Here is a 25,987-nt window from a genome sequence, read left to right on the forward strand (position 1 = left end):
AATGGTGGGAACTCCACCACATCCGGGGACTCTCAATGGTGGGAACTCCACCACATCCGGGGACTCTCAATGGTGGGAACTCCACCACATCCGGGGACTCTCAATAGTGGGAACTCCACCACATCCGGGGACTCTCAATAGTGGGAACTCCACCACATCCGGGGACTCTCAATGGTGGGAACTCCACCACATCCGGGAACTCTCAATAGTGGGAACTCCACCACATCCGGGAACTCTCAATAGTGGGAACTCCACCACATCCGGGGACTCTCAATAGTGGGAACTCCACCACATCCGGGGACTCTCAATGGTGGGAACTCCACCACATCCGGGAACTCTCTCAATAGTGGGAACTGCACCACATCCGGGGACTCTCAATAGTGGGAACTCCATCACATCCGGGGACTCTCAATAGTGGGAACTCCATCACATCCGGGAACTCTCTCAATAGTGGGAACTCCATCACATCCGGGAACTCTCAATAGTGGGAACTCCACCACATCCGGGAACTCTCAATAGTGGGAACTCCACCACATCCGGGGACTCTCAATGGTGGGAACTCCACCACATCCGGGGACTCTCAATAGTGGGAACTCCATCACATCCGGGGACTCTCAATAGTGGGAACTCCACCACATCCGGGGACTCTCAATAGTGGGAACTCCACCACATCCGGGGACTCTCAATAGTGGGAACTCCACCACATCCGGGGACTCTCAATGGTGGGAACTCCACCACATCCGGGAACTCTCAATAGTGGGAACTCCACCACATCCGGGGACTCTCAATAGTGGGAACTCCATCACATCCGGGGACTCTCAATAGTGGGAACTCCACCACATCCGGGGACTCTCAATAGTGGGAACTCCATCACATCCGGGGACTCTCAATAGTGGGAACTCCACCACATCCGGGGACTCTCAATAGTGGGAACTCCACCACATCCGGGGACTCTCAATAGTGGGAACTCCACCACATCCGGGGACTCTCAATAGTGGGAACTCCACCACATCCGGGGATTCTCAATAGTGGGAACTCCACCACATCCGGGAACTCTCAATAGTGGGAACTCCACCACATCCGGGGACTCTCAATAGTGGGAACTCCACCACATCCGGGGACTCTCAATAGTGGGAACTCCACCACATCCGGGGACTCTCAATAGTGGGAACTCCACCACATCCGGGGACTCTCAATAGTGGGAACTCCACCACATCCGGGGACTCTCAATAGTGGGAACTCCACCACATCCGGGGACTCTCAATAGTGGGAACTCCACCACATCCGGGGACTCTCAATAGTGGGAACTCCATCACATCCGGGGACTCTCAATAGTGGGAACTCCACCACATCCGGGGACTCTCAATAGTGGGAACTCCACCACATCCGGGGACTCTCAATAGTGGGAACTCCACCACATCCGGGGACTCTCAATAGTGGGAACTCCACCACATCCGGGGATTCTCAATAGTGGGAACTCCACCACATCCGGGAACTCTCAATAGTGGGAACTCCACCACATCCGGGGACTCTCAATAGTGGGAACTCCACCACATCCGGGAACTCTCAATAGTGGGAACTCCATCACATCCGGGAACTCTCAATAGTGGGAACTCCATCACATCCGGGAACTCTCAATAGTGGGAACTCCACCACATCCGGGGACTCTCAATAGTGGGAACTCCACCACATCCGGGGATTCTCAATAGTGGGAACTCCACCACATCCGGGAACTCTCAATAGTGGGAACTCCACCACATCCGGGTACTCTCAATAGTGGGAACTCCACCACATCCGGGGACTCTCAATAGTGGGAACTCCACCACATCCGGGGACTCTCAATAGTGGGAACTCCACCACATCCGGGAACTCTCAATAGTGGGAACTCCACCACATCCGGGAACCTTCCCCCCTCCCTCCCCCCCCCCCCGACATCCGGGAACTTCAAGACTGGGGAACTCCATCACATCCGGGAACTCTCAACAGTGGGAACCCCAAAACTGGGACACCCCACACACACACATCCGGGAACCCCCACATCCGGGAACCCCAACACTGGGGAACTCCACCAAATCCGGGAACTTCAACCCATGGACACCCCAAGTTTCAGGACCCTCAAAACTGGGACCCCCAACCCATGGGAACCCCCCAAGATCATGGACCCCCAACCTTGGGGTCCCCCCAAGATCCAGGACCACCAACCCTGGGGTCCCCCCAAGATTCAGGACCCCCAACCATGGGAACCCCAAGATCATAGACCCCCAAAACTGGGGTTCCCCCAATCCTGGGATCCCCCCAGGACCCCCAAAACTGGGGTCCCCACAAGATCTAGGACCCCCAACCATGGGAACCCCAAGATTCAGGACCCCCAACCCTGGGGTCCCCCCAAGATTCAGGACCCCCAACCATGGGAACCCCAAGATCCAGGACCCCAAAGATCATGGCCCCCCAAAACTGGGAACCCCAAGATCCAGGACCCCCAACCCTGGGGTCCCCCAAAATCCAGGACCCCCAACCTTTGCACCCAGAGATTCAGGAACCCCCCCCAAGACCCACAACTCCCACGATCTTGGGGGGGCGTCTCAGGATTGGGGGTCCCCGGTTTGGGGGGTCCTCATAGGTTAGGGGTCCTGGATCTTGGGGTCCCCATGGATTGGGGGTCCCCATGCGTTCGGGGGTCCTGAATCTTGGGGTTCCCATGGGTTTGGGGGTCCCAGGTTTTGGGGTGCCCATGGATTGGCGGCCCTGGATCTTGGGGGTTCCCAGCGTTGGGGGTCCCAGGTTTGGGGGTGCCCATGGGTTTGGGGGTCCTGAATCTTGGGGTTCCCATGAGTTTAGGGGTCCCCATGGGTTTGGGGGTCCTGAATCTTGGGGTTCCCACGGGTTTGGGGGTCCCATGGTTTAGGGGTCCCCATGGGTTTGGGGGTCCTGAATCTTAGAGTTCCCATGGGTTTGGGGGTCTCAGGTTTGGGGGTCCCCATGGGTTTGGGGGTCCTGGATCTTGGGGCTCCCATTGGTTTGGGAGTCCCAGATTTGGGGTGCCCATGGGTTTGGGGATCCTGAATCTTGGGGTTCCCATGGGTTTGGGGGTCCCAGGTTTGGGGGTCCCCATGGGTTTGGGGGTCTTGAATCTTGGGGTTCCCATGGGTTTGGGGGTCTCAGGTTTGGGGGTCCCCATGGGTTTGGGGGTCCCTGGATCTTGGGGCTCCCATTGGTTTGGGGGTCCCAGGTTTGGGGCTCCCCATGAGTTTGGGGTCCTGAATTTTGGGGTTCCCATGGGTTTGGGGGTTCCAAGGTTGGGTTCCCATGGATCTTGGGGTCCCCATGAGTTTGGGGGGTCCAGATTCCCCCCCCCCCGTACCCCCCCACCCCAAAACCCCCTTTGAGGCCCCAAACCCACCCGCTTTCACCCCCAAACCCCCTCCCTTTGACCCCAAACCCCCGTCACCCCAAAACCCTCGTTTCACCCCAAAATCACCCCCTTTGACCCCAAAACCCCCTTCTTTCACCCCAAAACCCCCTCCCCTCACCCCAAACCGCCCCCTTTCACCCCAAAACCCCCCCTTTTCACTCCAAAATCACCCCCTTTCACCCCAACCCCCCCTTTTTCACCCCAACCCCCCCTTTGACCCCAAAATCACCCTCTTTGACCCCAAACCCCCTCCTTTCACCCCAAAACCCCCTCCCCTCACCCCAAACCCCCCCTTTCACCCCAAAATCACCCCCGTTTTCACCCCAAATCCCCCCTTAACCCCCAAATCCCCTCCCTTTCACCCCAAAACTTCTCCTTTCAGCCCAAAACCTCCCCCTTTGACCCCCAACCCCCCCATTTCACCCCAAACCCCCCCTTTCACCCCAAAACCACCCCTTTCACCCCAACCCCCGCCTTTTCACCCCAAAATCACCCCCTTTGACCCATAAAATCCCCTCCTTTCACCCCAAAACCCCCGTTTCACCCCAAACCCCCCCTTTTTCACCCCAAAACCCCCCCTTTGACCCCCAAACCTCCCCCTTTGACCCCAAATCACCCCCTTTGACCCCCAAAACCCCCCGTTTCACCCCAAAATCACCTCCTTTGACCCCCAACCCCCCCGTTTCACCCCAAAACCTCCCCTTTTGACCCCAACCCCCCTTTGACCCCCCAAATTACCCCCTTTCACCCCAAAACCCCATTTCACCCCAAAATCATCCCCTTTCACCCCAAAACCCCCTCCCCTCATCCCAAAACCACCCCTTTCACCCCCAAATCACCCCCTTTGACCCCCAAAACCCCGTTTCACCCCAAAATTGACCCCCAAACCCCCTCCTTTCACCCCAAAACCCCCTCCCCTCACCCCAAAACCCCCCCTTTTCACCCCAAACTCCCCCCTTTCACCCCAAAACCACCCCTTTCACCCCAAAACCCCTCCTTTTTCACCCCAACCCCCCCTTTGACCCCCAAACCTCCCACTTTGACCCCCAAATCACCCCTTTAACCCCCAAAACCCCCCTGTTTTACCCCCAAATCGCCCCCTTTGACCCCCAAAATCCCCTCCTTTCACCCCAAAATCACCTCCTTTGACCCCCAACCCCCTGTTTCACCCCCAAATACCCCCTTTGACCCCCAAACTCCCTCCTTTAACCCCAAAATCACCTCCTTTGAACCCCAAACCTCCCCTTTGACCCCCAAACCACCCTCTTTCACCCCCAAACCCCCTCTCCTCACCCCAAAACCAACCCTTTCACCCCAAACTCCCCCCTTTCACCCCAAAACTCCCCCTTTCACCCAATCCCCCCCTTTTTCACCCCAAACCTCCCCCTTTGACCCCCAAATCACCCCTTTAACCCCCAAACCCCCGTTTCCCCCCAAAATCGCCCCCTTTGACTCCCAAACCCCCATTTCACCCCAAAATTGACCCCCAAACCACCCCCTTTCACCCCAAAATCCCCTCCCCTCACCCCAAAATCCCCCTTTGACCCCAAAACCCCCTCCCCTCCCCCCCAAACCCCCTATTTCACCCCAAACCCCCCCTTTTCACCCCAAAACCCCCTCCTTTCACCCCAAAACCCCCTCCCCTCACCCTAAACCCCCCCTTTTCACCCCAAACTCCCCCCTTTCACCCCAAAACTCCCCACTTTCACCCCCAACCCCCCCTTTTTCGACCCCCAAACCTCCCCTTTGACCCCCAAACCTCCCACTTTGACCCCCAAATCACCCCCTTTGACCCCCAAAACCCCCGTTTCACCCCAAAATTGACCCGCAAACCCCCTCCTTTCACCCCCAAACCCCTTCCCCTCACCCCAAAATCCCCCTTTTTCACCCCAAACCTCCCCCTTTGACCCCAAACCTCCCCTTTGACCCCCAAATCACCCCCTTTGACCCCCAAAACCCCTTCCTTCCACCCCAAAATCACCTCCTTTGACCCCCAACACCCCTCCTTTCACCCCAAATCACCCCCTTTGACCCCAAAACCCCCTCCTTTCACCCCAAAACCCCCTCCCCTCACCCCAAACCACCCATTTCACCCCAAAATCCCCCTTTTTCACCCCAACCCCCCCCTTTTCACCCCCAAACCTCCCCTTTAACCCCCAAAACCCCCCTCCTTTCACCCCAAAACCACCTCCTTTGACCCCCAAATCCCCCCACATCACCCCAACCCCCCCCCCCAGGGTCACCCCAATACCTGAGAGGCGGCGCAGACCCCGAAGGCTTTGAAGATGACATCCACCAAACGTTGGGAGGTGAGGACGTTGCCCCCCACAACCGCCGCCTCCGGAGAGGGGTCCAGGAGGGACCCTTTGGGGATCACCACACGGATGGGGGACAAACACCCCTTTTTTTTTGGGGGGGGGGGGGTGAAAAATGGGGGTCACAGAGCGTCATCAAAGTTCCTCCCCCCCCAAAAAAAAATCCATCCTGAACAAAGATGTAAAGGACCCCCCAAAAAAAATCAAGGGATGGGGGTTTGGGGATCCCCCACAGCTAAGAAATTGGGGTGTCAGGACGCCCCCCAACCCCCATCCCAGGCTTTTGGGGTACCAGGACACCCCCAAATCGAGGGATTGGGATGTGGGTTCCCCCACAAATTGAGGGATTGGGAATGGGGACCCCCCCTCAGCTAAGAAATTGGGGTGCCAGGACCCTCCCCACACCCCATCCCAGGCTTTTGGGGTACCAGGACACCCCCAAATCGAGGGATTGGGGTGCCAGGACCCCCCTCAACTAAGAAATTGGGGTGTCAGGATGACCCCCAACCCCTATCCCAGGCTTTTGGGGTACCAGGACACCCCCAAATCGAGAGATTGGGGTGTGGGATCCCCCCTCAAATTGAGGGATTGGGAATGGGGACCCCCCCTGAATTAAGAAATTGGGGTGTCAGGACGCCCCCCAACCCCGATCCCAGGCTTTTGGGGTACCAGGACACCCCCAAATCGAGGGATTGGGGTGTGGGATCCCCCCTCAAATTGAGGGATTGGGAATGGGGACCCCCCTCAATTAAGAAATTGGGGTGTCAGGATGCCCCCCAACCCCCATCCCAGGCTTTTGGGGTACCAGGACACCCCCAAATCGAGGGATTGGGGTGCCAGGACCCCCCTCAATTAAGAAATTGGGGTGTCAGGATGCCCCCCGACCCCCATCCCAGGCTTTTGGGGTACCAGGACACCCCCAAATCGAGGGATTGGGGTGTGGGATCCCCCCCAAATTGAGGGATTGGGAATGGGGCCCCCCCTCAACTAAGAAATTGGGGTGTCAGGATGACCCCCAACCCCTATTCCGGGCTTTTGGGGTACCAGGACACCCCCAAATCGAGGGATTGGGGGTCTCAGGACCCCCCTCAACTAAGAAATTGGGGTGACAGGACCCCCCCAAACTAAGGGATCGGGGTCTCAGTTGGTCCTACAGTTGGGGGGTCCCAAAGTTGGAGGGTCCCAGGGTTGGGGGGTCCTATATTGGGGGTGTCACACATTGAGGGGGGTCCCAGAGTTGGGGGTTCCCCCAGTTTTGGGGTCCCCAAGTCAGGAAGTTCCTCCCATTGGAATGTCCCACACTGAGTTGTCCCATATTGGGTGGTCCCACATTTGGGGGTTCCCCTCGATTTTTGGGGGGTTCCTCCAGTTTGAGGGATCCCAGATTGGGGGTCCCCTTAGCTGGGGGTTCCCCGAGTTGGGGTGTCCCCTCAGTTGGGGGTTCCCCAGTTTTGGGGTCCCCAAGTCAGGAAGTTCCTCCCATTGGATTATCCCACATTGAGTTGTCCCATATTGGGTTGTCCCACATTTGGGGGTTCCCCTCATTTTTTGGGGGGGTTCCTCCAGTTTGGGGGGTCCCCGATTGGGGGTTCCTCGAGTTGGGGGTTCCCCGAGTTGGGGTGTCCCCTCAGTTGGGGGTTCCCCCAGTTTTGAGGTCCCCAAGTCAGGAAGTTCCTCCCATTGGAATGTCCCACATTGAGTTGTCCCATATTGGGTTGTCCCATATTTGGGGGTTCCCCTCGTTTTTTGGGGGGTTCCCCCAGTTTAGGGGGTCCCAGATTGGGGGTTCCCCGAGTTGGGGGGTCCCCTCAGTTGGGGGTTCCCCAGTTGGGGGGTCCCCAACTCAGGAAGTTCCTCCCATTGGATTATCCCACACTGAGTTGTCCCATATTGGGTTGTCCCACATTTGGGGGTTCCCCTCGTTTTTTGGGGGGGTTCCCCCAGTTTGGGGGTCCCCAGATTGGGGGTCCCCGGAGTTGGGGGTCACCTGGTTGAGGGGGATGTCCTCTCCCACCATGCAGCGAAGGCAGTAGATGAGGGCGGACAAAGTAATGGCGCGCGGAGCGTTCCAATTGCCCAAAACCTCCGGCCCCGTACCCGAGAAATCAAAGATGGCGGTGCCCTACGGGGTCACGGGTGGGGTCATGGTGGGGTCATGGGTGGGGTCATGGTTGGGGTCATGGTTAGGGTCATGGTTGGAGGTTATGGTTGGGGTCATGGTTGGGTCATGGTTGGGGTCATGGTTGGAGGTTATGGTTGGGGTCATGGTTGGGTCATGGTTGGAGGTCATGGTTGGGGTCATGGTTGGGGTCATGGTTGGGGTCATGGAGGTCATGGTTGGGTCATGGTTGGGTCATGGTTGGGGTCATGGTTGGGGTCATGGTTGGAGGTCATGGTTGGGGTCATGGTTGGGGTCATGGTTGGAGGTCATGGTTGGGGTCATGGTTGGAGGTTGTGGTTGGGGGTCATGGGGTCATGGTTGGGTCATGGTTGGGGTCATGGTTGGAGGTCATGGTTGGGGTCATGGTTGGAGGTCATGGTTGGGGTCATGGTTGGAGGTTGTGGTTGGGGGTCATGGGGTCATGGTTGGGGTCATGGTTGGGGTCATGGTTGGAGGTCATGGTTGGGTCATGGTTGAGGTCATGGTTGGGGTCATGGTTGGGGTTATGGTTGGGGGTCATTGGGGTCATGGAGGTCATGGTTGGGGGTCATGGTTGGAGGTCAGGGTTGGGGTCATGGTTGGGGTCATGGTTGGATGTCATGGTTGGGGTCATGGTTGAGGTCATGGTTGGGGTCATGGTTGGAGTCATTGGGTCACATTTGGGGTCACAGTTGGGGTCACAGTTGGAGTCACAGTTGGGGTCACGTTTGGGGTCACATTTGGGTTCACATTGGGGTCACGGTTGGGGTCATGTTGGGGTCACGATTAAGTTCACATTTGGGGTCAAAGTTGGGGTCACAGTTGAGGTCACGTTTGGGGTCAGGATTGGGGTCACCACTGGGGTCACCATGGGGTCAAAGTTGGGGTCACATTTGGGGTCAGAGTTGGGGTCACATTTGGGGTTACATTTGGGGTCACATTTGGGGTCACATTTGGGGTCAGGTTTGGGGTCACAGTTGGGGTCACATTTGGGGTCACGTTTGGGGTCAGGTGGGGGTCACGTTGGGGATCAGGTTGGGGTCAGGTGGGGGTCAGGTTGGGGTCAGGTGGGGGTCACGTTGGGGATCAGGTTGGGGTCATGTGGGGGTCATGTGGGGGTCACCTCTTGGGGGTCCATCTTGACCCGCAGCCGAATGGGGGAACCGTCGTCCATGAAGTCTTCGGCGGCGACCTCAGAGCCCCATTGGGCGGCGATGGAGCGCAGCAGCGCCCGAACACACAGCTCCGCGTTGGCCTGAGGGGTCACCGGGGGGTCACCGATGGGAGGGGTCACCAGGGGGGTCACCATTGGGGTCATCGATGGGGGGGTCATCATTGGGGTCACCATAGCGGGGAGGTCACCATTGGGGTCACTGGGGGGTCACCGATGGGAGGGGTCACCAGGGGGGTCACCCAGGGGTCACCCTCCGGGGGGGTCACCAGGGGGTCACCATAGGGGGGAGGTCACCATTGGGGTCACCCAGGGGTCACCCCCCGGGGGGGTCACCAGGGGGTCACCATAGGGGGGAGGTCACCATTGGGGTCACTGGGGGGTCACTGATGGGTCACCAATAGGGGGATCAACATTGGGGTCTCCATGGGGTCAACTGGGGGGGTCACCACTGGGGTCATCATTGGGGTCATCGGGGGTCAGCGATGGGAGGAGTCACCATTGGGGTCACCAATAGGGGGGTCACCATTGGGGTCATCAGGGGGTCACCAATGGGGAGGTCACCATTGGGGTCACTGATGGGTCACCAATGGAGTCACTATTGGGTCATCAATGGGGGGTCACCATTGGGGTCACATTGGGGTCACAGTTGGGTCACCACTGGGGTAAAAATTGGGGTCAAAATTGGGGTCACATTGGGGTCACAGGGTCAAAATTGGGGTCAAAGTTGGGGTCATGATTGGGGTCATGATCGGGGTCACGTTGGGGTCACAGTTGGGTTCACAGTTGGGGTCACATTGGGGTCACAGGGTCAAAATTGGGGTCAAAGTTGGGTTCACGTTGGGGTCGCAATTGGGGTCACGTTGGGGTCACAGTTGGGGTCAAAATTGGGGTCACAGTTGGGGTCACGTCGGGGTCACAGTTGGGGTCATCATTGGGTTCACATTGGGGTCGCAATTGGGGTCGCAGTTGGGGTCACGTCGGGGTCACAGTTGGGGTCATCATTGGGGGTCACGTTGGGGTCACAGTTGGGGTCAAAATTGGGGTCACGATTGGGGTCACATAGAGGTCACAGTTGGGGTCCCATGGGGGTCAGGTAGGGGTCACGCGGGGGTCACCTGGACGTGCCCCATGTAGGCCTGGACGCTCTGGAGGCCATATTGGCCGATGAGTTCCTTCACCAGTTGGATCCCCTTCTGGTTGGCGGCGACCTGGGCGCGCAGGTCGGCCATATTGTCCCGCAGGGCGCGGCTCCCGCTGCAGCCGGGGACACCGCCCGGGGACAGCAGCGCCGCGCGCACACCTGAGGGGACACAGCCACACCACCACCGGCGGCGTCCACTCCATCTCCATCTCCACCTCCATCTCCATCTCCATCTCCTCCATCTCCATCTCCTCCATCTCCATCTCTCCCATCTCCTCCACCTCCATCTCCTCCATTTCCTTCATCTCCATCTCCTCCACCTCCATCTCCATCTCCGTCTCCATCTCCATCTCCTCCATCTCTATCAACTCCTCCATCTCCATCTTCTCCTCCATCTCCATCTCTCCCATTTCCTCCATCTCCACCATCTCTTCCATCTCCTCCACCTCCATATCATCTCCTCCATCTCCACCTCTTCCACCTCATCTCCACCTCCTCCACGTCCTCCATCTCATCTCCTTCTCCTCCACCTCCACCTCCATCTCCTCCATATCCATCTCCATCTCCTCCTTCTCCTCCATCTCTTCCACCTCCATATCATCTCCTCCATCTTCTCCATCTCCACCTCCTCCATCTCATCTCCATCTTCTCCATCTCCATCTCCTCCATCTCCATCTCCATCTCCTCCACCTCCATCTTCTCCTCCATCTTCTCCATCTCCATCTCCTCCATCTCTTTCATCTCCTCCACCCCCATATCATCTCCTCCATCTCCTCCATGTCCACCTCTTCCATCTCCATCTCCTCATCTCCATCTCCTCCATCTCTTCCATCTCCTCCACCTCCACCTCCTCCACGTCCTCCATCTCATCTCCATCACCTCCACCTCCATCTCCTTCTCCTCCACCTCCATCTCCATCTCCTCCATCTCCATCTCCTCCATTTCCATCTTCTCCACCTCCATCTCTATCTCCTCCATCTCCATCTTCTCTTCCATCTCCATCTCCATCTCCTCCATTTCCTCCATCTCCACCTTCTCCATCTCCATCACCTCCATCTCCATCATCTCCTCATCTCCTCCATCTCCACCTCCTCCACCTCCTCCATCTCCATCTCAATCTCCTCATCTCCATCCCCTCCATCTCCTCCACCACCACCTCCATCTCCTCATCTCCATCTCCATCTCCATCTCCTCCACCTCCATCTCCTCCACCTCCATCTCCTCCATCTCCACCTCCTTCACGTCCTCCATCATCTCCATTGCCTCCATCTCCATCTCCATCTCCATCTCCATCTCCATCTCCTCCATCTCCATCTCCTCCATCTCCTCCATCTCCATCTCCTCCTTCTCCTCCATCTCCTCCACCTCCATATCATCTCCTCCATCTCCTTCATCTCCACCTCCTCCACCTCCTCCATCTCATCTCCATCTTCTCCATCTCCTTCTCCTCCATCTCCTCCATCTCTCCAGATCTCCTCCACCTCCAACTCCTCCACCTCCATCTCCTCCATCTCCATCTTCTCCTCCATCTCTTCCATCTCCATCTCCTCCACCTCCATATCATCTCCTCCATGTCCACCTCTTCCATCTCCATCTCCTCCATCTCCATCATCTCCTCCATCTCCTCCATCTCCATATCATCTCCTCCATCTCCACCTCCTCCACCTCATCTCCATCTCCTCCATCTCTATCTCCTCTATCTCCATCTCCTCCATCTCCAACTCCTCCTTCTCCTCCATCTCTTCCACCTCCATATCATCTCCTCCATCTCCTCCATCTCCACCTCCTCCATCCCATCTCCATTTCCTCCATCTCCATCTCCTCCACCTCCATCTTCTACTCCATCTCCTCTATCTCTTCCATCTCCTCCACCCCCATATCATCTCCTCCATCTCCTCCATCTCCATCTCCATCTCCTCCATTTCCATCATCTCCTCATCTCCACCATCTCCATCTCCTCCTTCAACTCCATCATCTCCATCTCCACCTTCTCCTCCATCTCCATCTCCTCCACCTCCTCCCCCTCCCCCTCCCCCTCCCCTCCCCTCCCCCTCCCCCTCCCCCTCCCCCCCCCGATGCCCCTCCCCCCCCCGCCCCTCCCCCACCTTCCTCCTGGAAGGCTCCGCCCTTGACGAGTTTGAAGGAGAGGAAGGTGGCGCCCTCCTCGCTGAGGCTCCGCGAGTGCGGTGGCATCGACCCCGGGCTGCTCCCTCCGATGTCCGCGTGGTGACCGCGGCTCGCCACGAAGAACACCGGCGCCTCCTGCCCCGCCCAAAACACCTGCACACACCCACCACCCCCCGGCTCCAACACCTCCTCCACCACCATCTCCACCATCTCCACCATCTCCATCTCCACCATCTCCATCATCTCCATCTCCACCATCTCCACCATCTCCATCTCCACCATCTCCATCATCTCCATCTCCATCTCCACCATCTCCATCATCTCCATCTCCACCATCTCCATCTCCACCATCTCCACCATCTCCACCATCTCCATCTCCACCATCTCCATCTCCACCATCTCCACCATCTCCACCATCTCCACCATCTCCATCATCTCCATCTCCACCATCTCCATCATCTCCACCTCCACCATCTCCATCTCCACCATCTCCACCATCTCCACCATCTCCATCTCCACCATCTCCATCTCCACCATCTCCACCATCTCCACCATCTCCATCATCTCCATCTCCACCATCTCCATCTCCACCATCTCCACCATCTCCATCTCCACCATCTCCATCTCCACCATCTCCATCTCCACCATCTCCATCATCTCCATCTCCACCATCTCCATCTCCACCATCTCCACCATCTCCACCATCTCCATCTCCACCATCTCCACCATCTCCACCATCTCCATCTCCACCATCTCCATCTCCACCATCTCCATCTCCACCACCTCCTCCACCTCCACCACCTCCACCATCTCCACCACCTCCACCATCTCCATCTCCACCATCTCCACCATCTCCTCCATCTCCACCATCTCCACCATATCCTCCATCTCCACCACCTCCACCATCTCCACCCCCTCCACCATCTCCTCCATCTCCTCCATCTCCACCATCTCCTCCACCTCCTCCACCTCCACCGTCTCCACCGTCTCCACCACCTCCTCCATCTCCACCACCTCCACCACCTCCTCCACCTCCACCACTTCCACCATCTCCTCCATCTCCACCACCTCCACCACCTCCACCATCTCCACCATCTCCTCCACCTCCTCCACCTCCACCATCTCCACCACCTCCACCATCTCCTCCACCACCTCCACCATCTCCTCCACCTCCTCCACCTCCTCCACCTCCTCCACCTCCTCCATCTCCACCACCTCCTCCACCTCCTCCACCTCCACCACCTCCACCATCTCCTCCACCTCCTCCACCTCCTCCACCTCCACCACCTCCACCATCTCCACCATCTCCACCACCTCCTCCACCTCCTCCACCTCCACCATCTCCACCACCTCCACCACCTCCACCATCTCCACCATCTCCTCCACCTCCTCCACCTCCTCCACCTCCTCCACCTCCACCATCTCCACCATCTCCACCATCTCCACCATCTCCACCATCTCCTCCACCTCCTCCACCTCCTCCACCTCCTCCACCCCCTCGCTGGGCACTCACGGGGGTGATGACGGTGAGGTCGGGCAGATGACTCCCACCGGCACACGGGTGGTTACTCAGGATCACGTCCCCCTCCTGAAGGTCCTTCCCGAGGTGGCGGATCTGGAGAAGACATCAGGAGGACATCAGGAGGGTCTGAAACCTCCTTGAGGGGTTCTTGGGGGGTTCTTGGGGTTCCTGAGGAGTTCTTGGGGGGTTCTTGGAAGGTTCTTGGGGGGTTCGTGGTATTCGTGGAGGGTTCTTGGAGGGTTCTTGGGGTTCCTGGTGGGTTCTTGGGAGGTTCTTCGGGGGTTCTTGGAGGGTTCTTGGGGTTCCTGAGGGGTTCCTGGGGGGTTCTTGGGGGGTCTTGGGGTTCCTGAGGGGTTCCTGGGGGGTTCTTGGGGGGTCTTGGGGTTCCTGAGGGGTTCCTGGGGGGTTCTTGGGGGGTCTTGGGGTTCTTGGAGGGTTCTTGGAGGGTTCTTGGGAGGTTCTTAGAGGGTTCTTGGGGTTTGTGGGGGGTTCTTGGGGTTCTTGGTGGGTTCCTGGGGGGTTCTTGGTGGGTTCCTGAGGGGGTCCTGGTGGGTTCTTGGAGGGTTCTTGGGGTTCTTGGGGTTCTTGGAAGGTTCTTGGGGGGTTCGTGGGGGGTTCTTGGAGGGTTCTTGGGGTTCCTGGTGGGTTCTTGGGAGGTTCTTGGTGGGTTCTTGGAGGGTTCTTGGGGTTCCTGAGGGGTTCCTGGGGGGTTCTTGGGGGGTTCTTGGGGTTCTTGGAGGGTTCTTGGTGGGTTCTTGGGGTTCTTGGAGGGTTCTTGGCGGTTCTTGGAGGGTTCTTGGGGGTTCTTGGGAGGTTCTTAGAGGGTTCTTGGGGTTTGTGGGGGGTTCTTGGTGGGTTCTTGGAGGGTTCTTGGGGTTCGTGGGGGGTTCTTGGGGTTCTTGGGGGGTTCCTGAGGGGTTCTTGGGGGGTTCTTGGGGTTCTTGAAGGGTTCTTGGGGGGTTCTTGGGGTTCCTGGGGGGTTCTGAGAGGTTCCTGGGGGGTTCTTGAGGGGTTCTTGGGGTTCCTGGGGGGTTCTTGGTGGGTTCTTGGAGGGTTCTTGGGGTTCGTGGGGGGTTCTTGCAGGATTCTTGGCGTTCGTTGGGTTCTTGGGTGGTTCTTGGGGTTCCTGAGGGGTCCCTTGTGGGTTCTTGGGAGGTTCTTAGGGTTCTTGGGGGGTTCTTGGGGTTCCTGAGGGGTTCCTGGTGGGTTCTTGGGGTTCCTGAGGGGTTCTTGGGGATTCCTGGTGGGTTCTTGGGGTTCCTGAGGGGCTCTTGGTGGGTTCTTGGGGTTCCTGAGGGGTTCTTGGAGGGTTCTTGGGGTTTCTGGTGGGTTCTTGTTGGGGTTCCTGGGAAGGATCTCGGTGGTGGTTGTCCCCCTTGTCCCACCTGGAACTGGACGGTCTCCTGCATGGCCCCGAGGTGGACGGGGATGTGGGGAGCGTTGGACACTAAACCGCCGTCGGGGCCGAAGAGGGCACAGGAGAAGTCCAATCGCTCTTTGATGTTGGTGGAGATGGCCGTTCGCTGCAGGATGCGACCCATCTGCTCTGCACGGCGGCGCGGGGACACCGGGGAGGGGGGGACAACGGGGACCTTCAGAAGAAGACCTCAAACCTCCATGGAAGACCACCCCCAAACCCTCAGCCCTCAAGAACCCCAAAGAACCCATCAGAAAGCCACCAGGAAGCCCTCAAGAACCCAAAGAACCCACCAGGAACCTCCCAGAAGCCCTCAAGAAACCACCAGGAACCTCCTAGAAGCCCTCAAGAACCCACCAGGAACCTCCCAGAAGCCCTCAAGAACCCCAAAGAATCCACCAGAAACCCCTCAAGAACCCAAAGAACCCACCAGGAACCTCCCAGAAGCCCTCAAGAACCCCAAAGAATCCACCAGAAACCCCTCAAGAACCCAAAGAACCCACCAGGAACCTCCCAGAAGGCCTCAAGAACCCAAAGAATCCACCAGGAACCCCTCAAGAACCCAAAGAACCCACCAGGAACCTCCCAGAAGCCCTCAAGAACCCAAAGAACCCACCAGAAACTCCTCAAGAACCCAAAGAACCCATCAGGAACTCACCAGGAAGCCCTCAAGAACCCAAAGAATCCACCAGAAATCCCTCAAGAACCCAAAGAACCCATCAGGACCTCAGCAGGAAGCCCTCAAGAAGCCAAAGAACCCACCAGGAACCTCTCAGGAGCCCTCAAGAACCCAAAGAAACCACCAGAAACTCCTCAAGAACCCAAAGAACCCATCAGGAACTCACCAGGAAGCCCTCAAGAACCCAAAGAATCCACCAGAAATCCCTCAAGAACCCAAAGAACCCATCAGGACCTCAGCAGGAAGCCCTCAAGAAGCCAAAGAACCCACCAGGAACCTCTCAGGAGCCCTCAAGAACCCAAAGAAACCACCAGGAACCCCTCAAGAAGCCAAAGAACCCATCAGAAAGCCACCAGGAAGCCCTCAAGAACCCAAAGAACCCACCAGGAACCTCTCAGAAGCCCTCAAGAACCCAAAGAACCCACCAGGAACCTCTCAGAAGCCCTCAAGAAACCAAAGAACCCATTAGAAACCCACCAGGAACCTCTCAAGAACCCAAAGAATCCACCAGGAACCTCCCAGGAAGCCCTCAAGAACCCAAAGAACCCACCAGGAACCTCCCAGAAGGCCTCAAGAACCCAAAGAACCCACCAGGAACCTCTCAGGAAGCCCTTAAGAACCCAAAGAACCCACCAGGAACCTCTCAGGAGCCCTCAAGAACCCAAAGAACCCACCAGGAACCCGTCAAGAATCCCAAGAACCCATCAGGAACCCACCAGGAAGCCCTCAAGAACCCAAAGAACCCACCAGGAACTGCTCAAGAAGCCAAAGAACCCACCAGGAATCTCCCAGAAACCCTCAAGAAGCCAAAGAACCCACCAGGAACCTCCCAGAAGGCCTCAAGAACCCAAAGAATCCACCAGGACCCCCTCAAGAAGCCAAAGAACCCACCAGAAACCCATCAAGAACCCAAAGAACCCACCAGGAACCTCTCAGAAGCCCTCAAGAAACCAAAGAACCCACCAGGAACCTCTCAAGAACCCAAAGAATGCACGAGGAACCTCCCAGAAGCCCTCAAGAACCCCAAGAACCCACCAGGAACCTCTCAGAAGGCCTCAAGAACCCAAAGAACCCACCAGGAACCTCTCAGAAGCCCTCAAGAAGCCAAAGAACCCACCAGGAACCTCTCAAGAACCCAAAGAATCCACGAGGAACCTCCCAGAAGCCCTCAAGAACCCCAAGAACCCACCAGGAACCTCTCAGAAGCCCTCAAGAACCCAAAGAACCCACCAGGAACCTCTCAGAAGCCCTCAAGAAGCCAAAGAATCCACCAGAAACCCCTCAAGAACCCAAAGAATCCACCAGAAACCCCTCAAGAACCCCAAGAACCCACCAGGAACCTCTCAGAAGCCCTCAAGAACCCAAAGAACCCATTAGAAACCCACCAGGAAGCCCTCAAGAAGCCCAAGAACCCACCAGGAACCTCTCAGGAGCCGTCAAGAACCCAAAGAACCCATCAGGAACCTCCCAGAAGCCCTCAAGAACCCACCAGGAAGCCCTCAAGAACCCAAAGAACCCACCAGGAACCTCCCAGAAGCCCTCAAGAACCCACCAGGAAGCCCTCAAGAACCTCCCAGGAACCTCCAAGAACCCCTCAGGAACCCCCCGAGGAACCTTCAGGAGAAGACCTGAGCTCCGTGGAAGCCCCCACGTCACCTCCCGCCACCATCCCAGCGGCGGAGGTGGACCCCCATCCGCACCTGCGATGCTCATGAAGCGGTGGGAGAAGATGGAGAGGTGGACGGCGTCGAGTTGAGGGGACAGAGGCCGAGGGGTCCCCGACCCCACGGCGATGATGATGTCTCCAAAGTCGGTGATGGTGGCCCTACAGCCCGGCTCCACCACGATGGTGCTGCAGGACACGCACCGGGGACAGGGCCTCCAGGACATCCCACCACCACCACCACCTCGAGGGCCCCATGAGGTCCCACCACCTCCTCGAGGTCCCACCACCTCCTGGAAGTCCCACCACCACCTCCTCGACATCTCTATGAGGTCCCATCACCACCTCCTGGAGGTCCCTATGAGGTCCCATCACCACCTCCTGGAGGTCCCTATGGGGTCCCACCACCTCCTGGAGGTCCCCATGAGGTCCCATCACCTCCTGGAGGTCCCTATGAGGTCCCAGTACCACCTCCTGGAGGTTCCTATGAGGTCCCATCACCACCTCCTGGAGGTCCCTATGGGGTCCCACTACCTCTTCGAGGTCCCTATGGGGTCCCACCACCTCCTGGAGGTCCCTATGGGGTCCCACCACCTCCTGGAGGTCCCTATGGGGTCCCACCACCTCCTGGAGGGCCCCATGAGGTCCCATCACCTCCTCGAGGTCCCTATGAGGTCCCATCACCACCTCCTGGAGGTCCCTATGAGGTCCCATCACCACCTCCTGGAGGTCCCAATGAGGTCCCACCACCTCCTCGAGGTCCCTATGGGGTCCCACCACCTCCTGGAGGTTCCTATGAGGTCCCAGCACCACCTCCTGGAGGTCCCCATGAGGTCCCACCACCTCCTGGAGGTCCCTAAGAGGTTCTATCACCTCTTTGAGGTCCCTATGAGGTCCCATCACCACCTCCTGGAGGTTCCTATGGGGTCCACCACCTCCTGGAGGTCCCTATGAGGTCCCATCACCACTTCCTGGAGGTCTCCATGAGGTCCCATCACCACCTCCTGGAGGTCCCTATGGGGTCCCACCACCTCCTGGAGGTCCCCATGAGGTCCCATCACCTCCTGGAGGTCCCTATGAGGTCCCATCACCTCCTGGAGGTCCCTATGAGGTTCTATCACCTCCTGGAGGTTCCTATGAGGTCCCATCACCACTTCCTGGAGGTCCCTATGAGGTCCCACCACCTCCTGGAGGTCCCTATGGGCTCCCATCACCTCCTGGAAGTCCCTATGAGGTCCCATCACCACCTCCTGGAGGTCCCTATGAGGTCCCATCACCACCTCCTGGAGGTCCCCATGAGGTCCCACCACCTCCTGGAGGTCCCTATGGGGTCCCACCACCTCCTGGAGGTTCCTATGAGGTCCCACCACCTCAAGGAGGTTCCTATGAGGTCCCATCACCACCTCCTGGAGGTCCCCATGAGGTCCCATCACCTCCTGGAGGTCTCTATGAGGTCCCATCACCACCTTATGGAGGTCCCCAAGAGGTCCCACCACCTCCTGGAGGTCTCTATGGGCTCCCACCACCTCCTGAAGGTCCCATCACCACCTCCTGGAGGTTCCTATGGGCTCCCATCACCTCCTCGAGGTCCCATCACCACCTCCTGGAGGTCCCAATGAGGTCCCACCACCTCCTGGAGGTCCCTATGAGGTTCTATCACCTCCTGGAGGTTCCTATGAAGTCCCATCACCACCTCCTGGAGGTCCCTATGGGGTCCCACCACCTCCTGGAGGTCCCTATGGGCTCCCATCACCACCTCCTGGAGGTCCCCATGAGGTCCCACCACCTCCTGGAGGTCCCTATGGGGTCCCACCACCTCCTGGAGGTCCCCGTAAGGTTCCACCATCTCCTGGAGGTCCCATCACCACCTCCTGGAGGTCCCTATGGGGTCCCACTACCTCTTCGAGGTCCCTATGAGGTCCCATCACCACCTCCTCGACGTCTCTATGGGGTCCCATCACCTCTTTGAGCTCCCCATGAGGTTCTATCACCTCTTGGAGGTCCCTATGGGGACCCATCACCACCTCCTGGAGGTCCCAATGAGGTCCCACCACCTCCTGGAGGTCCCTATGAGGTCCCACCACCACCTCCTGGAGGTCCCCATGAGGTCCCACCACCTCCTGGAGGTCCCACCACCACTTCCTTGACTTCTCTATGGGGTCTCACCACTTCCTGGAGGTCCCTATGGGCTCCCACCACCTCCTCGAGGTCCCTATGAGGTTCCATCACCACCTCCTGGAGGTCCCTATGAGGTCCCACCACCTCCTGGAAGTCCCACCACTACCTCCTTGACGTCTCTATGGGGTCCCACCACCTCCTCGAGGTCCCTATGGGGTCCCACTACCTCTTCGAGGTCCCTATGAGGTCCCATCACCACCTCCTGGAGGTCCCAATGAGGTCCCACCACCTCCTGGAGGTCCCTATGGGGTCCCACCACCTCCTTGAGGTCTCTATGGGGTCCCACTACCTCTTCAAGGTCCCTATGAGGTCCCAGCACCACCTCCTGGAGGTCCCTATGGGCTCCCATCACCTTCTGGAGGTCCCTATGGGCTCCCACCACCACCTTGAGCTCCCTATGAGGTCCCAAGACCTCCTGGAAGTCCCACCACCACCTCCTCGAGGTCCCTATGGGCTCCCATCACTCCCTGGAGGTCCCCAGGAGGTTCCATCTCCCCCTGGAGGTCCTCATGAGGTCCCACCACCACCTCCTGGAGCTCCCCATGAGGTTCCACCATCTCCTCAATGTCCCCATGAGGACCCATCACCACCTCCTCGAGGTCCCCATGAGGTCCCACCACCTCCTGAAGGTCCCATCACCACCTCCTGAAGGTCCCTATGGGCTCCCATCACCTCCTGGAGGTCCCAATGAGGTCCCATCACCACCTCCTGGAGGTCCCTATGGGGTCCCACCACCACCTCCTGGAGGTCCCTATGGGGTCCCATCACCTCCTGGAGGTCCCTATGGGCTCCCACCACCACCTCCTGGAGGTCCCAATGAGGTCCCACCACCACCTTGAGCTCCCCATGAGGTCCCACCAACTCCTGGAGGCCTCATCACCACCTCCTGGAAGTCACTATGAGGTCCCATCACCACCTCCTGGAGGTCCCTATGGGGTCCCACTACCTCTTCGAGGTCCCTATGAGGTCCCATCACCACCTCCTGAAGGTCCCAATGAGGTCCCACCACCTCCTGGAGGTCCCTATGGGGTCCCACCACCTCCTGGAGGTCCCTATGGGGTTCTATCACCTCCTGGAGGTCCCCATGAGGTCCCACCACCTCCTGAAGGTCCCATCACCACCTCCTGAAGGTCCCCATGAGGTCCCACCACCTCCTGGAGGTCCCACCACCACCTCCTTGACTTCTCTATGGGGTCCCACCACCTCCTGGAGGTCCCTATGGGCTCCCACCACCTCCTCGAGGTCCCTATGAGGTCCCATCACCACCTTATGGAGGTCCCCATGAGGTCCCACCACCTCCTGGAAGTCCCACCACCACCTCCTGGAGGTCTCTATGGGGTCCCACCACCTCCTCGAGGTCCCTATGGGGTTCTATCACCTCTTCGAGGTCCCTATGGGGTCCCATCTCCCCCTGGAGGTCCCGAGGAGGTCCCACCACCACCTCCTGGAGGTCCCTATGAGGTCCCACCACCTCCTGGAAGTCCCACCACCACCTCCTCGATGTCTTTATGGGGTCCCACCACCTCCTCGAGGTCCCTATGAGGTTCTATCACCTCTTCGAGGTCCCATCACCACCTCCTCGAGGTCCCTATGAGGTTCTATCACCTCTTCGAGGTCCCATCACCACCTCCTCGAGGTCCCTATGGGGTTCTATCACCTCTTGGAGGTCCCTATGAGGTCCCATCTCCCCCTGGAGGTCCCGAGGAGGTCCCACCACCACCTCCTGGAGGTCCCTATGAGGTCCCACCACCTCCGGGAAGTCCCACCACCACCTCCTGGACGTCTTTATGAGGTCCCACCACCTCCTCGAGGTCCCTATGAGGTTCTATCACCTCTTCGAGGTCCCATCACCACCTTCTGGAGGTCCCTATGAGGTCCCACCACCTCCTAGAAGTCCCACCACTACCTCCTTGACGTCTTTACGGGGTCCCACCACCTCCTCGAGGTCCCTATGGGGTTCTATCACCTCTTCGAGGTCCCATCACCACCTCCTCGAGGTCCCTATGGGGTTCTATCACCTCTTCGAGGTCCCATCACCACCTCCTCGAGGTCCCTATGGGGTTCTATCACCTCTTGGAGGTCCCTATGGGGTCCCACCTCCCCCTGGAGGTCCCGAGGAGGTCCCACCACCACCTCCTTGAGCTCCCCATGAGGTCCCACCACCTCCTGGAAGTCCCACCACCACCTCCTCGACATCTTTATGGGGTCCCACCACCTCCTCGGGGTCCCTATGAGGTTCTATCACCTCTTCGAGGTCCCATCACCACCTCCTCGAGGTCCCTATGAGGTTCTATCACCTCCTCGAGGTCCCATCACCACCTCCTCGAGGTCCCTATGGGGTTCTATCACCTCCTGGAGGTCCCTATGAGGTCCCATCTCCCCCTGGAGGTCCCGAGGAGGTCCCACCACCACCTCCTGGAGGTCCCTATGGGCTCCCACCACCTCCTGGAGGTCCCTATGAGGTCCCATCACCACCACCTTGAGCTCCCCATGAGGTCCCACCACCTCCTGGAAGTCCCACCACCACCTCCTCGACATCTTTATGGGGTCCCACCACCTCCTCGGGGTCCCTATGAGGTTCTATCACCTCTTCGAGGTCCCATCACCACCTCCTCGAGGTCCCTATGAGGTTCTATCACCTCTTTGAGGTCCCCATGAGGTCCCATCACCACCACCTTGAGCTCCCCATGAGGTCCCACCACCTCCTGGAAGTCCCACCACCACCTCCTCGACGTCTTTATGGGGTCCCACCACCTCCTCGAGGTCCCTATGAGGTTCTATCACCTCTTGGAGGTCCCTATGAGGTCCCATCTCCCCCTGGAGGTCCCGAGGAGGTCCCACCACCACCTCCTGGAGGTCCTTATGAGGTCCCACCACCTCCTGGAAGTCCCACCACCACCTCCTCAACGTCTCTATGGGGTCCCACCACCTCTTTGAGCTCCCCATGAGGTTCTATCACCTCTTCGAGGTCCCATCACCACCTCCTCGAGGTCCCTATGGGGTTCTATCACCTCTTCGAGGCCCCATCACCACCTCCTCGAGATCCCTATGGGGTTCTATCACCTCTTCGAGGTCCCATCACCACCTCCTCGAGGTCCCTATGAGGTTCTATCACCTCTTCGAGGTCCCATCACCACCTCCTCGAGGTCCCTATGAGGTTCTATCACCTCTTCGAGGTCCCATCACCACCTCCTCGAGGTCCCTATGGGGTTCTATCACCTCTTGGAGGTCCCTATGAGGTCCCACCACCTCCTGGAGGTCCCGAGGTGGTCCCACCACCACCTCCTGGAGGTCCCTATGAGGTCCCACCACCTCCGGGAAGTCCCACCACCACCTCCTCGACGTCTTTATGGGCTCCCACCACCTCCTCGAGGTCCCTATGAGGTTCTATCACCTCTTCGAGGTCCCATCACCACCTCCTCGAGATCCCTATGGGGTTCTATCACCTCTTTGAGGTCCCATCACCACCTCCTCGAGGTCCCTATGGGGTCCCACCACCTCCTCGAGGTCCCTATGAGGTTCTATCACCTCTTCGAGGTCCCATCACCACCTCCTGGAGGTCCCTATGGGGTCCCACCACCTCCTGGAGGTCCCCATGAGGTCCCATCTCCCCCTGGAGGTCCCGAGGAGGTCCCACCACCACCTCCTGGAGGTCCCCATGAGGTCCCATCTCCCCCTGGAGGTCCCGAGGAGGTCCCACCACCACCTCCTGGAGGTCCCTATGAGGTCCCACCACCTCCTAGAAGTCCCACCACTGCCTCCTTGACGTCTTTATGAGGTCCCACCACCTCCTTGAGGTCCCTATGAGGTTCTATCACCTCTTCGAGGTCCCATCACCACCTCCTCGAGGTCCCTATGGGGTTCTATCACCTCCTGGAGGTCCCTATGAGGTCCCACCTCCCCCTGGAGGTCCCGAGGAGGTCCCACCTGTTGGTGTCGATGACGATGGCGGGGCCGTCGATGGTGTGGTCACTCTCGAGGTTCTCCAGAAGGAACACCGGAGTCTCCATGAAACCGTTGTCGAAGTAACACGGCGTCACCTGTTGGAGGTCCCACCACCACCACCGTGGGGTCAGTGTGGACCTTCCCGGTGGTCCCATCAGGGTGGTGGTGGTGGCGGTTGTCACCATTTCGGGCCGAAGAGGTCTCCCGGTGGGAGTCCGTCGGGCGTCGCAGGAGACACCGCTGCTGCCCACGGCGCGGACGCGGACATCGTCCACCAGGATGGGGCGGTCCGGGATGGAGAACCCAAACTCCGTCACATACCTGAGGGGACACGGGGGAGGTGGGGGAGGGGGAGGAGATGGAGGTGGAGGTGGAGGTGGAGATGGAGATGGGGATGGGGATGGAGGTGGAGGTGGAGGTGGAGGTGGAGATGGAGGTGGAGATGGAGGTGGAGATGGAGGTGGAGGTGGAGATGGAGGTGGAGGTGGAGATGGAGGTGGAGATGGAGGTGGAGGTGGAGGTGGAGGTGGAGATGAGGTGGAGGTGGAGGTGGAGGTGGAGGTGGAGGTGGAGATGGAGATGGAGGTGGAGATGGAGGTGGAGGTGGAGATGGAGGTGGAGGTGGAGGTGGAGGTGGAGGTGGAGATGGAGGTGGAGATGGAGGTGGAGATGGAGATGGAGATGGGGATGGAGATGGGGATGGGGTTGGAGGTGGAGATGGAGGTGGAGATGGAGAAGATGGAGATGTTGGGATGGAGATGGTGGAGGTGGCGATGGAGATGATGGAGATGATGGTGGAGGTGGAGATGGTGGAGATGGAGATGGAGGAGATGGAGGTGATGGAGATGGAGATGCAGGAGATGGAGATGATAGAGATGATGGAGGAGATGGTGGAGACGGAGATGGTGGAGAAGATGGAGAAGGAGATGGAGATGGGATAGGATGGGACAGTGGGACTGGGATGGAGATGTTAGAGATCAGATGGAGATGGTGGAGATGGAGATGGTGGAGATGGAGATGGTGGAGATGGAAATGATGGAGATGGAGGTGGTGGAGGTGGAGGAGAAGGAGATGGTGGAGATGGAGATGATGGGATGGAGGTGGTGGAGATGGAGATGGTGAAGATGGAGATGGTGGAGATGGTGGAGATGGAGATGAGGAGATGGAGATGGAGATGCATACGGTGGAGACGGTGGAGATGGTAGAGAAGATGAAGAAGATGGAGATGGTGGAGAAGGAGATGGAGATGGAGATGGAGATGGAGATGGGATGGTGGAACTGGGATGGAGATGTTGGAGATGGTGGAGATGGAGATGGTGGAGATGATGGAGACAGAGGAGATGGAGATTATAGGATGGAAATGGTGAAGATGGAGATGGTGGAGATGGAGATGGAAATGATGGGATGAAGGTGGTGGAGATGGAGATGGTGCAGATGGAAGAGATGATGGAGATGATGGAGATGGAGATTATAGGATGGAAATGTTGGAGATGGAGATGGAGATGGTGGAGCTGGAGATGATGGAGATGGAGAAGATGGAGATGGTGGAGATGGAGGAAATGGAGATGGAGAAGATGGAAATGGAGATGATGGAGATGGTGAAGATGGAGAAGATGGAGATGGAGGTGGTGGAGATGGAGATGATGGAGATGGTGGAGAGGGAGGAGATGGAGGAGATAGAGATGATGGAGATGGAGATGGAGATGAGATTGAGATGGAGATGGAGATGGAGATGATGGAGATGGAGAAGATGGAGATGGAGATGGAGATGGAGATGATGGGGATGGAGAAGATGGAGATGGAGATGGAGATGGAGATGATGGGGATGGAGATGGAGATTATGGAGATGGAGATTATGGAGACGGAGATGATGGAGATGGAGATGGTGGAGATTGAGGAGATGGAGATGGAGAAGATGGAGAAGATGGAGATGGAGATGGAGATGGAGATGGTGGAGATGGAGCTGATGGAGATGGAGGTGGTGGAGATGATGGGATGGAGGTGGTGTTGGTGTTGGTCGGACCGTGCGGTGAAGGCGCTGCGGAAGTCTCCGGAGGCGCAGGAGGCGTCGGTGGAGGGGAAGCCCTTTGCCGACACCATCAGAGCGCAGTCGGTGCCGGCGTAGCGCAGGTGCAGGAAACGCTCCGTCCGCACCCCTGACCTGAACCCCAAAAACCAACCGTGAACCCCAAAATCCACCGTGAACCCCGAAATCCAACACCGGGAACCCCGAAATCCATCCCTGAACCCCAAAATCCACAGCGTGAACCCCGA

The 25,987-nt window shown here is 58.3% G+C and overlaps 2 protein-coding genes and 1 long non-coding RNA gene across 5 annotated transcripts in view; 1 reads left to right on the plus strand and 2 right to left on the minus strand.

The window, feature by feature from the left end:
* The window catches only part of OPLAH (5-oxoprolinase, ATP-hydrolysing), a 63,955-nt gene that overhangs the window by 12,383 nt on the left and 25,585 nt on the right, over positions 1-25,987 (minus strand). Inside the window, exons 11-21 of one of the 2 annotated variants that reach the window (XM_054057731.1) lie at positions 25,737-25,874; positions 23,896-24,034; positions 23,696-23,808; positions 17,628-17,779; positions 15,217-15,377; positions 13,823-13,924; positions 12,288-12,462; positions 10,157-10,341; positions 8,991-9,122; positions 7,715-7,849; positions 5,664-5,813 (exon numbers count right to left, since the gene is read on the minus strand). In XM_054057731.1, coding sequence (XP_053913706.1) covers positions 5,664-5,813; positions 7,715-7,849; positions 8,991-9,122; positions 10,157-10,341; positions 12,288-12,462; positions 13,823-13,924; positions 15,217-15,377; positions 17,628-17,779; positions 23,696-23,808; positions 23,896-24,034; positions 25,737-25,874 — 1,582 coding nt within the window. The remainder of the gene's footprint in view (positions 1-5,663; positions 5,814-7,714; positions 7,850-8,990; positions 9,123-10,156; positions 10,342-12,287; positions 12,463-13,822; positions 13,925-15,216; positions 15,378-17,627; positions 17,780-23,695; positions 23,809-23,895; positions 24,035-25,736; positions 25,875-25,987) is intronic. The other variant, XM_054057732.1, reaches the window with a different exon arrangement.
* Positions 17,742-22,837, plus strand: LOC128851140 (proline-rich proteoglycan 2-like). 2 transcript variants are annotated; one of them, XR_008448407.1, is made up of 4 exons: positions 18,550-18,641; positions 18,672-20,460; positions 20,672-22,542; positions 22,718-22,837. XR_008448407.1 is itself a non-coding variant. In XM_054057757.1 (3 exons), exons 1-3 carry the CDS (start codon positions 17,744-17,746, stop codon positions 19,557-19,559), a joined length of 1,056 nt encoding a protein of 351 aa, XP_053913732.1. In that variant the 5' UTR covers positions 17,742-17,743. The 2 variants fall into 2 exon arrangements, 1 of the variants encoding a protein (XP_053913732.1); XM_054057757.1 differs by lacking the exons at positions 18,550-18,641; positions 20,672-22,542; positions 22,718-22,837 and adding exons at positions 17,742-17,870; positions 17,978-18,018 and having other exon boundaries at positions 18,672-19,559.
* Positions 19,179-22,912, minus strand: LOC128851144 (uncharacterized). Its single transcript, XR_008448412.1, has 4 exons — positions 22,832-22,912; positions 20,868-22,552; positions 19,347-20,410; positions 19,179-19,220 (listed from the first exon to the last, which is right to left on the minus strand). It is a non-coding gene; the product is annotated as an uncharacterized LOC128851144 (long non-coding RNA).

Source organism: Cuculus canorus, chromosome 2 (assembly GCF_017976375.1).
Source record: "Cuculus canorus isolate bCucCan1 chromosome 2, bCucCan1.pri, whole genome shotgun sequence".
In the NCBI taxonomy this organism is placed as follows: Eukaryota; Metazoa; Chordata; class Aves; order Cuculiformes; family Cuculidae; genus Cuculus; species Cuculus canorus.

What these genes read in the sequence shown, in the direction of transcription:
- LOC128851140 (XM_054057757.1), top strand. Translation starts at nt 17,744, where the DNA reads ATGGTGGCCCTACAGCCCGGCTCCACCACGATGGTGCTGCAGGACACG. An exon ending in GGTCCCACCACCTCCTCGAG is followed by an intron (nt 17,871 to 17,977) that starts GTCCCACCACCT and finishes CACCTCCTGGAG; the next exon opens with GTCCCTATGGGGTCCCACCA. An exon ending in CTCCTGGAGGTCCCCATGAG is followed by an intron (nt 18,019 to 18,671) that starts GTCCCATCACCT and finishes GGTCCCTATGAG; the next exon opens with GTCCCATCACCTCCTGGAGG.